The 16,944-nt window shown below is 48.6% G+C and overlaps 1 protein-coding gene across 4 annotated transcripts in view; it reads left to right on the plus strand.

Annotated features, from left to right (window-relative positions):
- The window catches only part of stim1b (stromal interaction molecule 1b), a 144,603-nt gene extending 132,477 nt beyond the window's left edge, over positions 1-12,126 (plus strand). For all 4 annotated transcript variants that reach the window (XM_080197759.1, XM_080197761.1, XM_080197760.1 and 1 more), the window contains one exon: positions 8,692-12,126. In XM_080197759.1, coding sequence (XP_080053885.1) covers positions 8,692-9,277 — 586 coding nt within the window. In that variant the 3' untranslated portion in view covers positions 9,278-12,126. The remainder of the gene's footprint in view (positions 1-8,691) is intronic.
- Positions 12,127-16,944: the final 4,818 nt, after the last annotated feature.

Raw genomic sequence — 16,944 nt, forward strand, 5'->3', positions numbered from 1 at the left:
CCACCTCTCGGCCCAGCTCTGCAACCTATCTAAGTCTCCCTGCAGACTATGACACCCTTCCTCACAATCTACCACACCTCCAACTTTGGTGTCATCAGCAAATTTACTAATCCACCCAACTATACCCTCATCCAGATCATTAATAAAAATTACAAACAACAGTGGCCCCAAAACAGATCCCTGAGGCACACCACTCGTAACTGTACTCCATGATGAATATTTACCATCCACCACCACCCTCTGTCTCCTATCTGATAGCCAATTCCTGATCCAACTTCCTAGATTACCCACAATCCCATACATCTGCATTTTCTGCAGAAGCCTACCATGGTGAACCTTATTGAACGCCTTACTAAAATCCATGTATACCACGTCAACTGCCTTACCCCCATCCACCTCTTTGGTCACCTTCTCAAAAAACTCAATAAGGTTAGTAAGGCACGACCTACCCGCTACAAAACCATGCTGACTATTTCTAATCAATTCATTACACTCCAAATAACTATAAATCCTATCCCTAATAATTTTTTCTAAAACCTTGCCCACAACAGAAGTAAGACTCACCGGTCTATAATTCCCGGCAAAGTCTCTGTTCCCCTTCTTAAACAATGGGACAACATTCGCTATCCTCCAATCCTCCGGGACTACACCAGAGGCCAATGACGACCTGAAGATCAGAGCCAGAGGCTCTGCAATCACCTCTCTAGCCTCCCAGAGAATCCTAGGGTAGATCCCATCCGGACCAGGGGACTTATCTATTTTCAGCCCCTCAAGAATTTCCAGCACATCCCCTTTATCAACCGTAATACTTGTCCAAACCTGCCTTACTTTTTTCAGACATTCCTTAAAACCTACATCTCTGACCAAGCTCTTGGAACTATGACCTGATTTTGTCCCATGTTGGAACAGTGACAGTTTTATCATGCCCCCTGTGAAGCACCTTTGGACATTTTATTGTGTTAAAGATGCTGGAAGGGCAAAGCAAAGAAGTTATCCTCAAGCTGTATAAAACCACAGCTAGACTACTGCACACAGTATAAATTGACACAGGAAGCATGTGGTCGTACTTGAGATGGGACAGAGGAGATGTAAGAAGATGTTGCCAGGGTTAGAGAGTTTCAGCTACAAAGTAAGATTGGGTAGGCTAGAGTTGATTTCTTTGGAGGCTGAGGGAGATTTCATGGAGATGTCTGAAATTATGAGTGTGTGCAGTAGGATGGATAATAAAGATAAAAGCAAATGACCACGGATGCCGGAATCAGAAACAAAAACAAAAAATGCTGCAATATCTCAGCAGGTCTGACAGCATCTGTGGAGAGAGAATAGAGGCAATGCTTTGAGGTTAGATGACTCTGTTTCCCTTAGCAAAGTAATTGTTTATAACCAAAGGGTGATGAGGATCTGGAACTTACTGCCTGGGAGAGTCTGAGTGGCAGAAACCCTTGATCATATGAAAAATATACTTGGATATGTGCTTGAGTTGCTGTAATTTATGAACCAGGAGCTGGAAAATGGGAATAGAATGGATAGCTCTTCCAGCCAGCACAGGCAGGATGGAGTGAAAAGCCTTCTTGCTGTGATGATTGTGTCTGTTAGTTTGTCTGTATCTGACTGTATGTCCCTGTGAACAAACTTGTTTGCTTTGCAGTTAGAAATCTTACTCGGGTGTGTGCGCGCACTGGCTGCTGTGTGGTTTGAGTTTGCAGTGTGTACCTATTCCTTCAGTTTCCTCTTATCCCCATCCTCATTGAAATCCTCACTGCTATTTTTCAGTCCTGTTTTCTGCTTTCATTTCCTGGGTCTTTCCTCCATTCACCCTGCAGTCAGGGCAGAATCCCATTTTGGTTTGAAATCTCCTTCCATTCAGGAGATGTCACTCAGGCGTCAGTCTGGAGTGAGGCTCAGGTCAATGACTTTGGGATGACTCTGGGATTGCTGTCAATAATTCAGGAGGACACTCAGAGCGATATTGAAAAAACAAACTGATTTCAGCCAGAGGAAGTCATGGAACACTTGCTTGGGTAATACAATACTGGAGGAGCTGGAGGAGGCCGAAGAATGATTGGGTTGAGTAATGAAGGAGTCAGTTTTTACAAAGGCAGAGACTGAGGTCAGCCATGTAGGGGTTGGGGGTGGGTGGGGAGAGAGGTTAGTCTATAATTCAGGGTGAGCAATGTCAAGTCGCTGCCCCCTGTCCAGGGTGGTGATTGTATGGAGCTGAACCATATGGAACAGGGTCACTGATGGTATTCCACTCTCTGCTGGGCTGGCTCACCTGAGGGTCAGGGTGCCTTTGGCCTCAGTACCTTTGGACCAGGGAATGGTGAGGAAATTAGCTTTGTTTAACCACTGATCTGATCATGATGTGTGGTAGTTTCCTGGAGGTAGTGTAGATAACTCCAGTTACACATAATTCCTTCAACTGATCACCATCCCACCCCACTCAAAGTTTCTCGCTCACAATAACTCTATAATTATACAAATGAGGTCTCCCCTGTGGGCTTGAGTTTTTATTCCACTGGGAACTGCTTGCTGTAGTGTCCAAGAGATGAATCTTTTTAATTCCTGGAGACCCCAGGGCAATCGTGGAAGGGTTGGTATTGCGGTGGGGAAAGTACTGTGAACTGTTGTGGTGCTCACAAGCAGAATAGCCACCTAGGCTTGGGCAAGGAATCTGAACTCTTAATACACAGCTTTCAGGAGAGAAAAAGGTGTTGTGGAGCAGTATAACTCCCATCGCATGACTGCACTCGTGGTGTGAGCGTTCAGTTATAATCCTGGGGCTAGGTAATGGACCTGCTGTCCCATCCCAGAGACAAGCAGATAGGAATGAGATTCACCCAGGCAGGGCTGAACCCATGGGCTTTGGGTGCCTGGTTTCTCCTTCTGCAAGAATGCGTATTTTGCTGTAACTAATACTGTCCAAGCTGACCCTGTTATTGCTGGCCTTGTATTCCTGCTTTTTAGTTGAAACATTGAGTAGGTTAAAGGTTAAAGTTTATTTATTAGTCACAAGTAAGGCTGACGTTAACATTGCAATGAAGTTACTGTGAAATTCTCTGAGTCACCACACTCAAGCGCCTGTTTGGGTCAGTGCACCCTAACCAGCACATCTTTTGGACTGTGGGAGGAAACTGGAGCACTGAGGAAACCGTGCAGACATGGGGAGAATGTGCAAACTCCACACAGACAGTGACCCAAGCCGGGAATCGAACCCGGGTCCCTGGTGCTGTGAGGCAGCAATGCTAACCATTGCGCCACTATGCCGCCTATGTTTGGTTTACTGTGACTAGTTTGCATTATCTGATGATGTGGAGGGAGCATACAAAGAACAAAGAACAAAGAACAACCCAGCACAGGAAACAGGCCCTTCGGCCCAACGAGCCTGCGCTGCCGCATCTTCCTACACCTACCCTGCCCTGTGTGTATGTGAGTGGAACCCCTAATGTAGCCAGACTCAGGGGAGAATAGTGTCAATTTAGTACACCAATCAGCCTAAGAGCACATCTTTGGGGTGTGGGAGGAAACCGGAGCGCCCGGAGGAAACCCACGCAACGACAGGGAGAATGCGCAAACTCCCACAGACACAGGCCCAAATCCATGTATCTGCACAGCTAGCAGTGATAGTCACTGAGCTGTTGTGGTGCCCATCTGCTGGTCCAGGATTAAGCACACACAACGACACGAAGTACTAGGCCACTCCCGGAACCTCCAAGAGCAGCCCACACACGACCCACCGTGTGCATGCCCCTCTTTTGACAACAAGGTGGACCGACACCTGTGGAATAAAAAGACAAAACGTTAACATGTAATACTACATTTCTGGTGTCGTCCCGAGGTTCTGACCCTATATAATACCCTCTACTATAACCCTCCATCCTTGTTTCGCTCATGTGTTTATTTAAGTAAACCTTAAACAAGTCCAACGTGCCTGCCTCCACCACCCAACACAGGTCTCAGTACCGAACCCAGTGACTTCCTGGGGTGGGGACTCCTTCCTTCAATGCTGCCACTTCCTCACTGCATTACCTCCAGAAGCTCCCTGTCCTCAGAATATAAGTTCCTCTTGAAGACTCTCTTCCTTTTGTTCCTTCTCTTTCTCAGTCACTCACTCAGCCATTCGATCTATCGATTTCTCAACATCTCTCTCTCTCTCTCTCATTCCTCATGATTCATTGTGAATCAGGTAAGGGTGATGGAGACAAAAAAGAGTGTAGGTGGATTCTTCAACTGAGAATCAGGCCAAAGACATCGTTAAAAGGGCAAGTGAGGAGGAAAGTAAGACTAGCAAAGAGAGAATATGAGAATAGAATGGCAGGTACAGCGGGAGCTGGGGGTGCATATGCACAGGCATTTGAAGATGGTAGGATATATAAGGAGAGTAGTTAGCAAAGCATATGGGAACCTGGTCAGTACGATGGCCCAGTGGTTAGTTCTGCTGCCTCACGGTGCCAGGGACCTGGGTTTGATTCCCAGTGGAGTTTGCACGTTCTTCCTGTGTCTGCGTGGGTTTCCTCCCACACTCCAAAGATGTGTGGGTTAGATGGATTGGCCTTGGGAAATGTGTGGAGTTATGGGGATAGAGCAGGGGAGCGGGCCTGGATAAGATAGTCTTGTCGGAGCCAGATTAGACTTGATGGGCTGAATGGCCTCTTCTGCATTGTAGGATTTTATGATTCATAATCAGACATATTGGGTGTAAAAGCAGGGGAGTTCTCCTGAAATTTTTATAAACCTCTGGTTAGGGCCAAGGGTATTGTATCCAGTTTCCAGTCGCCATACTTTAAAAAGGGTGGGTCCTTGAGAGGGTGCAGAGGAGATTTACCAGAATGGGTTTGGGGATGAGTAGATCTTAGCTCCAAGGTTGGGCTGGAGAAATTGGGGTTGTTCTCCTTGGAGCGATGGAGATTAAAGGGCGATTTGATCAAGACGGACAGAATAATGACAAGATTGGATAAGGTAGATGAGAAATAGCTGTTCCCATTGGCTAATGGTACAAGAATTCGGAGGGGTGGGGAAATGCAGATTTAAGATTTTGGGCTAGAGATGCTAGGGGAATATGAATGTTTCTGTCACTTTTTCTCTCTGTCTTCCATGTCCCTTTGTCTGTTTTTCCCTTGCACTCTCCCCCTCTCTCAATCTTATCATCCATCACAGCTTCTTTCTGCAGTTGTTTTCTTCATACTCACTTTCCAAACAATGGCTGGAATTTTATCGTCCTGCTCGCCATGAGAATCACAGTGGGCGAGGGGTGGACCATGGGAAGGTCCGTTGATCTCGGGCGGGATTTTACAGTTTCGGGATGAGCGAGGCCATAAAATCCCACCCAATGTATTTATTTCTGGCTTGAACACTTCACCCAATTGTGTGTGCGTTCGTGGCTGGGATTGTGAATCACATTCTTTCAAGTCTTTGTGTGAAGCACTCTGTCCTCTGTCCGCTCTGCCTTTCAATTCCCCAGTGCAGTGGGGAGATTGTCCATGTAAATTCCATCGACTGCTCACATCCATCACAGCCTATCTCATTATTTACCCATTTCTGAATGCAGTTTATGCTTCTCCCAGACATATTGCTGGATTTCAGATCTGGGTTCATCATGCAATGTGCTAGAATCTCCTCGCCCTCTCTGTCCCCCTGCACCTCTGACTCTGAAAGGTGGAAGTTGGCTCCAGTTGATTTGCAGTGTAGCAGACTGATAGCCTTATGTGTTGAACAGCATTGACTGGGGAAGTACACAATATTGTACTTTCATTCTGTCCCAGAAACCCTCCTCATTATGGAGGGGTCTTTCGCCAAAAAGTCTTTTACCAAAATTCCTTGTAAATCTTTGATGAGGAGGGATCAACAAGTTTGCTGTGGTGTTGCATTCTCCAAAAGTGGAAACCATGTAAGGATTTGGTCCAGGGGACTCGGAACCGTGTGACTGGTGTTCCAGAATGAAGACATGTGCTTCTTATAACTAACAGTCACAGACTGGGACATTGATGCTCAAAGCAGGAAGTGAAGGGCTCAGTGCTTTGTCTAAGGCTGGATTTGGCCCCAGGTTCTAGAGGGTGAAAGGTCTATTTTTGACTGGCTGATATTGGGTCAGACTGAGTGATCTATTTGAAGCTTGTCTTTAAACTTGATCATTTTTGCTTTGGGGAGTTCTGTGAAAATGATGAAGTGCACTCACATTGTCCTAAGGTCACCAGATACTTACATTTTCCTGGATTAAAAATGATTTATTTGAGTTGAAAATATTTCTTCTAGCAAATTACTTGAGAGAGATGGAAGTGCTGAGATGTTGGTCATTCAGCCATCTCCACCATTCGATATAATAACAGCCCAGCTCCCCCTCCCTATACCCCTTAATTCTCTGAAACATTAAACATCTGTCCATCGCAGCCTTAAATATATTCGACAGTGAAGCACCACAACACTCTGAGGAAATTTCTCTCATCTCAGTCCTAAAGGATTGGCTCTTGATTATGGCACTATTCCCTCAAGTTCGAGGAAATATTCTCTCTGTCTACTTTGTCCTGGAGAATCTTGTCTGTTGCTTCACTATCACTGGGTCAAAATCCTGGAACTCCATCCCTAACAGTACCGTGGGTGTACCTACACCTCAGGGACTGCAGTGGTTCAGGAAGGCAGCTCACCCCCGCCTTCTTGAGGGGCAATTAGGGATGGGCAATAGATGCTGGCCTGGCCAGTGACACCAAAGTCCCACAAACAAATAAAAATGTTTCAGTGAGGTTACCTTTCATTCTTCTAAATTTCAGAGAGTAGAGACCCAATTTACCCAGCCTCTCATCGTAAACAAACCCTCTCATCCCGGGGACTGATCTCATAAACCTTCGCTGCACTACCTCCAGTGCAAGTCTGTCGTTCCTTGAATTTGGAGATCCAAACTGCACACAGTACTCCAGGTGTGTTCTCTTTAAGGTCCTGTATAATTGTAGCAAAAGTCCCTTGTACACCAATCCCTTAGCAAATAAAGGCCAGTGTGCCATTGTCCTTCCTAATGGCTTGCTTACCTGCATGTGTGTGTTTTTTGTGCATACACCCAAGTCCCTCTAAACAAGGCTAGTATGCGCAGGTCTGACTGAATGGCCTCCTGCTGTAATCATTCTGTGATCGGCATTCAGACATTCACGCCTTTTAAAAACCAGTTCTGTTCCTCATTTCCCACCAGAATGTTATACTCCCTCCAGCTGTCCCTTTCTTGCCTCCTCACTTAATCTGTCTATATCTTTGTGCCCTCCTCACAGATTGCATTCCCATCTTGTTTGGTACCATCAGCACACTTGATTACGTCACCCTTGGTCTCTTAAAGCTGTAGATAAACAGCAGAGGCCCCAGTTCTCTACGAATCTGCCAGCTCTGTATGAACCTCCCAGCTCTAGAGTCTGTCAGCTCTGTACGAGCCTGTCAGTTCTGGAGCCTGCCAGCTCTGTACGAGCCTGTCAGTTCTGGAGCCTGCCAGCTCTGTACGAGCCTGTCAGTTCTGGAGCCTGTCAGTTCTGGAGCCTGTCAGTTCTGGAGCCTGCCAGCTCTGTACGAGCCTGTCAGTTCTGGAGCCTGCCAGCTCTGTACGAGCCTGTCAGTTCTGGAGCCTGCCAGCTCTGTACGAGCCTGTCAGTTCTGGAGCCTGCCAGCTCTGTACGAGCCTGTCAGTTCTGGAGCCTGCCAGCTCTGTACGAGCCTGTCAGTTCTGGAGCCTGCCAGCTCTGTACGAGCCTGTCAGTTCTGGAGCCTGCCAGCTCTGTACGAGCCTGTCAGTTCTGGAGCCTGCCAGCTCTGTACGAGCCTGTCAGTTCTGGAGCCTGCCAGCTCTGTACGAGCCTGTCAGTTCTGGAGCCTGCCAGCTCTGTACGAGCCTGTCAGTTCTGGAGCCTGCCAGCTCTGTACGAGCCTGTCAGTTCTGGAGCCTGCCAGCTCTGTACGAGCCTGCCAGTTCTGGAGCCTGCCAGCTCTGTACGAGCCTGTCAGTTCTGGAGCCTGCCAGCTCTGTACGAGCCTGTCAGTTCTGGAGCCTGCCAGCTCTGTACGAGCCTGTCAGTTCTGGAGCCTGCCAGCTCTGTACGAGCCTGTCAGTTCTGGAGCCTGCCAGCTCTGTACGAGCCTGTCAGTTCTGGAGCCTGCCAGTTCTGTACGAGCCTGCCAGTTCTGGAGCCTGCCAGCTCTGTACGAGCCTGTCAGTTCTGGAGCCTGCCAGCTCTGTACGAGTCTGTCAGTTCTGGAGCCTGCCAGTTCTGTACGAGCCTGTCAACTCTGTACGAGCCTGTCAGCTCTGGAGCCTGCCAGCTCTGTACGAGCCTGTCAGCTCTGGAGTCTGTCAACTCTGTACGAGTCTGTCAGTTCTGGAGCCTGCCAGCTCTGTACGAGCCTGTCAGTTCTGGAGCCTGTCAGCTCTGTACGAGTCTGTCAGTTCTGGAGCCTGCCAGTTCTGTATGAGCCTGTCAACTCTGTACGAGTCTGTCAGCTCTGGAGCCTGCCAGCTCTCTACGAGCCTGCCAGCTCTCTACGAGCCTGCCAGCTCTCTACGAGCCTGCCAGCTCTGTGCTAAGGCTGCCCTGAACCTGTCAGTGTTTGTGTGTTGAGCATCTTTTGGGGTTAATTCAGATGAATTATCCTGTCCTCCACTTTGCTTTTGGTTGTAGTGTTGTTAATCGTGGCTGATGCGCTTTCCTCTTTTTTCCCCAACAGGGAGTTAAATCGCTCCGACTCTGAATCCTCCATTTCTCAATCCAGTGATCAACAGCGACTTCCCAGCTCCTCGGGATCCCCCAGTGCCCTCCTACACAATTCTGGATCCAGATCCATCCCATCCAAGCCTACCTCCCTCCTTAAACTGACAGAAGAAACCACTCGCACCCCGAGTGTGGCCTCAGACTCCAGTGCCCCGACTCCAGACGGCAGCAGCAGCAGCAAGCAAGCCGACTCACTGAGCAGCATGTGCTGTGAGAATGTCTCGGACAGTCCTCTGGCCAACAGGAAGGCCTATCCAAACCGGGGCCTGGAGAAATCAGCCAGCCTAGGGGAGATCCACCACGGCACGGAGGGTTCAGCCCTTAGCCCCTCCGAGTCTTCACGCTCCCTCAGCCCCACCTCCACCGACCCCGAGTCCGCGGTAACCGACGCAAAAAATGGCATCAAGGGCACGAAGATCCCCCAGCTTGCCTCCAAAAAATCCCCAGTGGAGGAAGACAGCACATCGACAGGTGAGGAGACAGAGCCCAACCCTGGCAAAAAGAAGCCAGGATTCAAGCTCTTCAAGAAAAAGAACAAATGAATCCAATCGATTGGGGAGATGGGCTTTCCGAATGGGAACCTGCCCAGAACAGAACCAAGTGAGCGGAAAGGAGAGACCCAACACTTCAGGGACTCTGTTCATCCTTTTGGTCAAGCTTTGTATTCGAGCTCTTTGTCCCCGGGGAGTGGATTTTATTTAATCTTATTTATTTTACAGACTGGTGTTCCTTATTTCTAAGCTTCCCCCGAGCTGATGAGGGGGGAATCGTGCGAGGATCCTTTGCTTATGGCCTTTCTCTCCCTATCCTGCTGCATGAATTCTCTTCCAGTGCCTGAGCCGTATCAGGGCAGCATGCACACGCAATGCTTCTGCAAAAAAAAAGAAATTAATCTTTTAACCAGGTTCCTCTGGTGGGTCTAATGAAGGTTTGGCGATGTAGAGGTGTGTAAGATACCTTCACCAAGGGACTCAAGAACCCAGCTTTCCAAGTGTTGGTTTATCTGCACCTTTAGTAAGGGACCTGAAATGGGAGTCACGCTTTTCCTTGGAGGAGGAAGGTTTCCTTTCTGTCCAGTTTCTGTTGTGGGCTTGTCAGTTTGTGCACAGTGTGGTTGTGTGCAGTCACACTTAGCTGACTCTGATGAGAAGAGGATGCGTACAGGAGATTGCTGATTACTGAATAAGCATTGTGCTTTAAAACACAATAACCTGTCCTCGCAAAGTCCAGAATAGTCCAACTGACCCAGCCAGCTTCATCCAGAGAACGCACATGATAACTCCCCACCATACACCCCCATCCAACGGAGACATCTCCCCACCATGTACTCTTGCCCTCCACCCCACCACCACATTTATCTGATATTTTAAAAAGCATATCCTACAAACAAAACCATCAATTTTAATCTCTCTAACCCTCAATCCTGGTCCTCCATTGCTCACTCTCTCTCTCTCTTTCTCTCTCTCTCTGCTGTTGCTGCTGTTCTTTTTAGAGATACAAGCTGGTCAGCTCCTGGATTACCCTTTCCTGAGGCTATCAGTGAGTTCTCAGTGTATTCACTGACAGGATGCAGAATGTCAGAGTGATTCGCCTCTCTGTAGCTTCACTTCTCAATCCGTGTAGACTTGTAATCCCCATGTCTTATTCCCAATCTTCCGACATTTACTTTGGAATTACTTCCTCTCCCTGTGGCCATTCCACTTCATTGAAAACTGTTCTGCTGCCAGACTCCATTCAGCAATGAACAGTAACTCGAAGCTGTCTACCCATGGCAGAGATCTGAATACCGATCACACCAGGGATAGTCTCAGCAGCAAATCTTCACACATTCTACCCAAATATCTAACCCTGAATTCACAGATTCACTCGCATTTACCAAAGTTTATCCTTGAATGACACTCATGTTTAGTTGGGTCAGCCTGATAGTGTTGACCCAGGCTCTGTGTATGTGTGTGTGTGTGTGTGTGTGTGTGTGTGTGTATATATCTGTGTGTGAGCGTAGCTACGTGTGTATGCATTTCTGTGTGTGTGTGTATACGCATTTCTGTGTGTGTGTGAGTGTATTTGTGAGTGAGTGTGAGTATTTGTGAGTGTGTGTGGGTATGGGTGGGTGAGTGTGTGTGTGTGTGGGTGTCTGTGATTGGGTGTGGGGGTGTGTGTGTGTGGGTGTAAGGTGTCACCAAGGTGCACAGTGCTTTAAGAATGAATGTGTGCAGTCTCTCCTGTGCTGCCTGGGGATTGTGCTTTGGAATCTCATCCCTTTGATCATTAATAAGCTGTTACTCTGACTCTGACACCGAGACATTCACAGGAGATTGCTTTGAGGTCAACCTTAACTTCAAACTCTGTGCTTCTGAATCATGTATAAAGATGTTTTAGTCTAATGTGTGTGCTGGATGCTTTGGCTGGTTAGAGATTGAGATAAACTGATTACAGGATGAGGGAAACAGAGTGGGACAGCCATCAGTTCTGAGCACTCACACACTGAAAATATCATCACCTTGAATGGTCAGATATTTATCAGATTGGATGTTTATCCAGCATGTTCCTGGATATCTTTAACCCAGTGTTTTAGCTGAGGCTGGGCCCATGCAGTTGTGACTTTGGGGAATGCTGGTATCTGCTCAGTCAGTGACCCAGAATCGTTATCAGTATTTTATTCATGTGCCAAAAGTGCTGTTACTGTTCAGTGTTGAATGTCTTACTCTGTGATGGGATGGTGGAGCTTTGCCAGACACGTTCACCCTCCCCCAGGGACTGTGTGATTCTAGAGGCTCCTGTGCCCAGCTGTCGGGCGTAGTCCTCATTAGCACGGTTCATTCACACCCTTTCCGCCTGAGGTTGTTAGCTTTATATCAGTGCATGTTGCATTGGTGACTGCATGGACTGCATGTGGAGGAGTAGTTCTCTTCTATAACTGCCCTACTCATTATCCAAACAGTGCTTCCACAGCACCCCTAGTCTGCTGTGTGCAGACCCAGTGTTCCTGTCAACTCCCATTGCTGCTAGCCTGGGAGGGGATTGGAATTTAATCAGAGTCAAATGTGTAACGCATGGCAGAGCTTGGGGCTGGAGTCTCAATGTAACCAGATTGCAGGCATTCCTCAGCGCTGTCAAACTAAGAACCACGAGGGCATTCACCAACTTTGCCCTGTCTTCTCTGTTGGCCACTTGCTCCCCTGCACCATTTCTCCACCCTTCTACCCAATGTCCACCACTCGCCTGTATCCCTACCTCTGCCTGACTGCTCCACTCTCTACCTGTGTCCTCCCCCCACTTCTGCCCACCTATCCCCCAACCTGTGTGCCCCTACTGCTTGTCTCCCTCTATCCACCCACTCTCCACCCTCTGCCAGCCCCCTACTCCTTCCCCCACGTCTTACCCCCGTCCCCCCCCCGTCCCTCCACCTTGACACTCTGTCCCCCCCCCCCCGCCCCCCCACACGTTGCTGCGTCCTGTTGACTGGCTGACGTCACTGTATGGGAGAATTTGGAGAGTGTTCTGACAGGTTGTGTTTCGGACTCCATTGCCTCCTCATGTGTGTAGCTGGTGTCTATGCGTGGTGCCATTGATCAGGGCTGGTGTGTGGGTGCCTTTGCTGCTCTACACTCAGTCACTCTGTGTTCAGTGTGTGGCATGCCTGTGTCCCGGAATGATACTGTGTGTAACTTCATAGACTGATCAAACCAAACATCTTCTCAACTATTAACTGGTCCTTTTTATTTTTTTATATAAAAGGAAAGTTTTTTTGTAGATAATGATGAATTTTGACCAGGATTCAGTACTGGCTAAGGGAGGGTGTGTGTAGTTCACATGGATTTTGTTAAAATGAGTGGACCTACTGTCGCCGGTGAAAGCCCAGTGCATAATGCAGCTGCCTAAAACCCAATCCAACCACTCTGTCGCAGAGGTTATGTTCCAAATCTTGCCTCTATGGCCTGTCCTGACAGTGTAGAGGGAGCTTTACTCTGTATCTAACCCTGTGCTGTCCCTGTCCTGGGAGTGTTTGATGGGGGGACAGTGTAGAGGGAGCTTTACTCTGTATCTAACCCCGTGCTGTACCCGTCCTGGGAGTGTTTGATGGAGGACAGTGTAGAGGGAGTTTTACTCTGTATCTGATCCCGTGCTGTACCTGTCCTGGGAGTGTTTGATGGGGGGACAGTGTAGAGAGAGCTTTACTCTGTATCTAACCCCGTGCTGTACCCGTCCTGGGAGTGTTTGATGGGGGGACAGTGTAGAGGGAGTTTTACTCTGTATCTAACCCCGTGCTGTACCTGTCCTGGGAGTGTTTAATGAAACAGTGCACGCACACACACACAGGCACACATTACTATCGGATAGATTGGAGTTTGCAGAAATGTGAACATTCTCTCAGTCTGTCACATGATATCAGAGTATTTGTTTGGGACCTTGCAGGTTCCTAAGCTCCATTCTTATCCTCAGGCGATCCCTCTACCCTGTGCCTTCATCTGTTTAGGGTAAGTGAATCCAGTATGTAGAAAAGCTCCAAGCGGATCTGTGAATCCAGAAGATGTGTTATTATCTAACTCCCTGCACACTGTCTGTTTGCTGCCCTGTGTAATGCATGTCTGGGGAGCACGGCAATCTCTGTTTGAAGAGCTGCTTCCTGTCCATCACAGATTTCAGCTTGGCGCACTGGGTAGGCACTGTCTGTTGGGGATACATTATTGTGATGTGGGAGGTTGTGTGAACTGGCACTGATCACCAATCAGTTTGAGAGATTTGAATAAGGAATTACTAAATCACTGTACTGTGGAATTGCCATGTACAAGGGCTATCGAGTAAGCTGTGATCTATCAGTGGAAAGTCACAGGCGCACTTTCCTGGGGTAGTTCTTGGCCTCTTTTCATTTCAGCTTGCTTTCTGGTATACAAGTGTTGGCACTTCGTCAGTGCATTTACTGCGGGAGGGTAGGGGGAGGGGGATTGTACCCCTTGGATCGGGGAGGGAGGGGGCTTGTACCCCTGGGTAGGGGGGGAGGGGGATTGTACCCTTGGATAGGGAGGGAGGGAGAGGGATTGTACCCCTGGGTAGGGGGGGAGGGGGATTGTACTGCTGGATAGGGGGAGGTGGGATGCGTCTGTACCCCTTGTAGGAGGGAGGAGTTGGGGTTGTCCTCTGGTTGGGAGGGAGGGGGTCGGGTTGTCCACTGGTTAGGGTGGAGGGAGGGGGTTGTTGTACCCCTGGCAGAGAGGGGGGAGGGTGGAGGATGGGCTTGTACCCATGGGTCTGACTGCCCGTCCTGGGACGGGGGTGGGTAGAGGGTACGCCCAGAGCCTGTGGCTGTGACGGTACATTTGGAGACTGCTACCTCGAGCCAGTGTTTGTGCAGCTAGACTTGTTCATCAGCTTGTGCTCCATCACCGCACAATGTGAGGTCTTCATACATGTGTTTAATTCCCCCTGCTGTTTGTTATAAAGAGATAAGAAAGTCTTTGTAAAATGGGATAAAAGTATACTGTAAAGTTCTGAAATTACTGTACAAAATCTTTCACTTTAATGGCAGCAATGCATGGAAGCAATAAATTGATGGAGATGTGAAGCTGTTACTGCCGTGTCGCAGTGCTTTATCCTCTCTGCCAGTGTTGCAGAACCATCCAGTGTCCCTCTGCACCTTCCGTCACACCGAGCTCTCCCAGTGTCAGCAGTGTGTTCACAGGGTGAGGCTGACACCTTGTGGTAACTCCTCACTCCAACAGCCACTCTTCCAAAGGTGAGTACAACCTCGCAGGCACTTCTGAATTTGAATCTCCCTCAGTGATGAAGAGAACTACTTATCTGGACTCTGTGTGTGTGCGTGGTGGGGAAGAGGGGAGTGCAGTGTGATTAGGTTGGATGGGCACTACAGAATGGACACAGCACAAATTGCAGCAAGAACACTGTCTCTGTGAAGATGTTGGGATCCTTTCCTCTCTGGATGAGTGGAGCAGAAGCCTGGGGACACAGTTCCTCGCAGAGGCCAGTCCACTTCCACCAACATCAAGCAAGCTGATTCTAGACCTGAAGAATGATCAATAATTAAATCTCAGTCCCTTCACTTGCATCTTGACTTGCTGACAGGTTATCAGCTGTCTTTGAGCTTGGGACCTCACTGGCTGTGAGTAATGTATGAGCTGGAATCCTGCATAGGAAATGCAGCAGCCAGTTTACACAAGATCCAATCAACAGGAGACAATCCAGACAGGAAACTTAGGTACGTGGACAGAGTCTTCCCCCCACCGCCCCAAGCTGCTGTTTGCAACAGTGCCTGTGATCGATACATGAGCAGGCAGAGAGGGCATCAGTGTTATTGAAAAGATGGCATTTCGATAGGGCCCTGTGACAGTGCGGCACTCCCTCAGTGCTGACCCTCTGACAGTGCGGCACTCCCTCAGCGCTGACCCTCTGACAGTGCGGCACTCCCTCAGCGCTGACCCTCTGACAGTGCGGCACTCCCTCAGCGCTGACCCTCTGACAGTGCGGCACTCCCTCAGCACTGACCCTCTGACAGTGCGGCACTCCCTCAGCGCTGACCCTCTGACAGTGCGGCACTCCCTCAGTGCTGACCCTCTGACAGTGCGGCACTCCCTCAGTACTGACCCTCTGACAGTGCGGCACTCCCTCAGTACTGACCCTCTGACAGTGCGGCACTCCCTCAGTACTGACCCTCTGACAGTGCGGCACTCCCTCAGTACTGACCCTCTGACAGTGCGGCACTCCCTCAGTACTGACCCTCCGAAAGTGCGGCACTCCTTCAGCACTGACCCTCTGACAGTGCGGCACTCCCTCAGCACTGACCCTCCGAAAGTGCGGCACTCCTTCAGTACTGACCCCCTGACAGTGCGGCACTCCCTCAGTACTGACCCTCTGAAAGTGCGGGACTCCTTCAGCACTGACCCTCTGACAGTGCGGCACTCCCTCAGTACTGACCATTTGACAGTGCGGCACTCCCTCAGTACTGACCCTCTGACAGTGCGGCACTCCCTCAGTACTGACACTTGCAAGAGTCAGTGGAGTGTGTTAAAGTCTTGAAATAACTCTGGGGAATAAAACCATGTTTGTACTGAACTCTCAGGTAATAAAGCAAAATATACATTTCCCGATTTACTTAGCAAGGAAGCTGGCCCTGCGGGCACACAATCAGTAAAAAAGATCAAAATTCATTAATAACCAATCCTGGAGGATAAAACCACTGGTTTTGATGGATTGCATCTGCATGTACTAAATGATATCAGCGAAGAGATAGCAGAGACAAAGTTACACATATATTCAGTAGCCTGGAACATTACCGGAGACTGGAGAACAGCTGATGTGATTTCTACCTTTAAAAAAAAATCAATGTCTGCGAACTATAGACCAGTTGTTTGATGTCTATGGTAGGGAGGACAAGAACATAAGAAACAGGAAAAGGCCATTCAGCCCCTCAAGCCTGCTGCAAAAGTCAATGCATTCAAGGGTGATCTGATAATGGAATCTTGAACTCAAAACATCATAAAAAAGGACAGAAAATAAAACATAAGAGAGTTGTCAACACAGAGTCTAACAGGGAAAGACGTGCCTGAAGTTTCTGTGCAGTAGCGGTAAAGCATGGATATTGGCCATGCTAGATTGCCCCTTAGTGTCAGGGGAACCAGCTAGGGTAAACGAATGGGGTGATGGGGATAGGGCCTTGGTGGGTTTGTAGTCAGTTCAGACTTGATGGGCCAAATAGCCTCCACATGCACTGTAGGATTCTATGATTCTAAACGGGCAATGTAGTAGATGTAACAGTTTAAAGTTTATTTATTAATGTCACAAGTAAGGCTTACATTAGTGAAGTTACTGTGAGATTCTCCTAGTTGCACTCTGGTGCCTGTTCAAGTACACTAAGGGAGAAGTTAGCAAAGCCAATGCACCCAACCAACATGTCTTTCAGACTGTGGGAGGAAGCCAGAGCTCCTGGAGGAAACCCACGCAGACACGAGGAGAACATGTAGACTCCACACAGATAGTGACCCAAGTCCGGAATTGAACCCGGGTCCCTGGCGCTGAGAGAGAGCCATGGTAATCACTGTGCCGCCCAAATATATTTGGCTGTTCAAGTCTCTGGTTTGCAAATGAAGGTCAGAATGTGTGGCATTGAGGATCAAGTAAAAGGATGGATTACAATCTGCAGAGAAAAGAGAGAAGGAGTTAAAGACAGCTCCTTGGTGTGGTACATGGTGAAAGT

The sequence above is a fragment of the Carcharhinus amblyrhynchos genome, chromosome 10, assembly GCF_965287045.1.
Source record: "Carcharhinus amblyrhynchos chromosome 10, sCarAmb.v2.hapA, whole genome shotgun sequence".
Classification (NCBI taxonomy): Eukaryota; Metazoa; Chordata; class Chondrichthyes; order Carcharhiniformes; family Carcharhinidae; genus Carcharhinus; species Carcharhinus amblyrhynchos.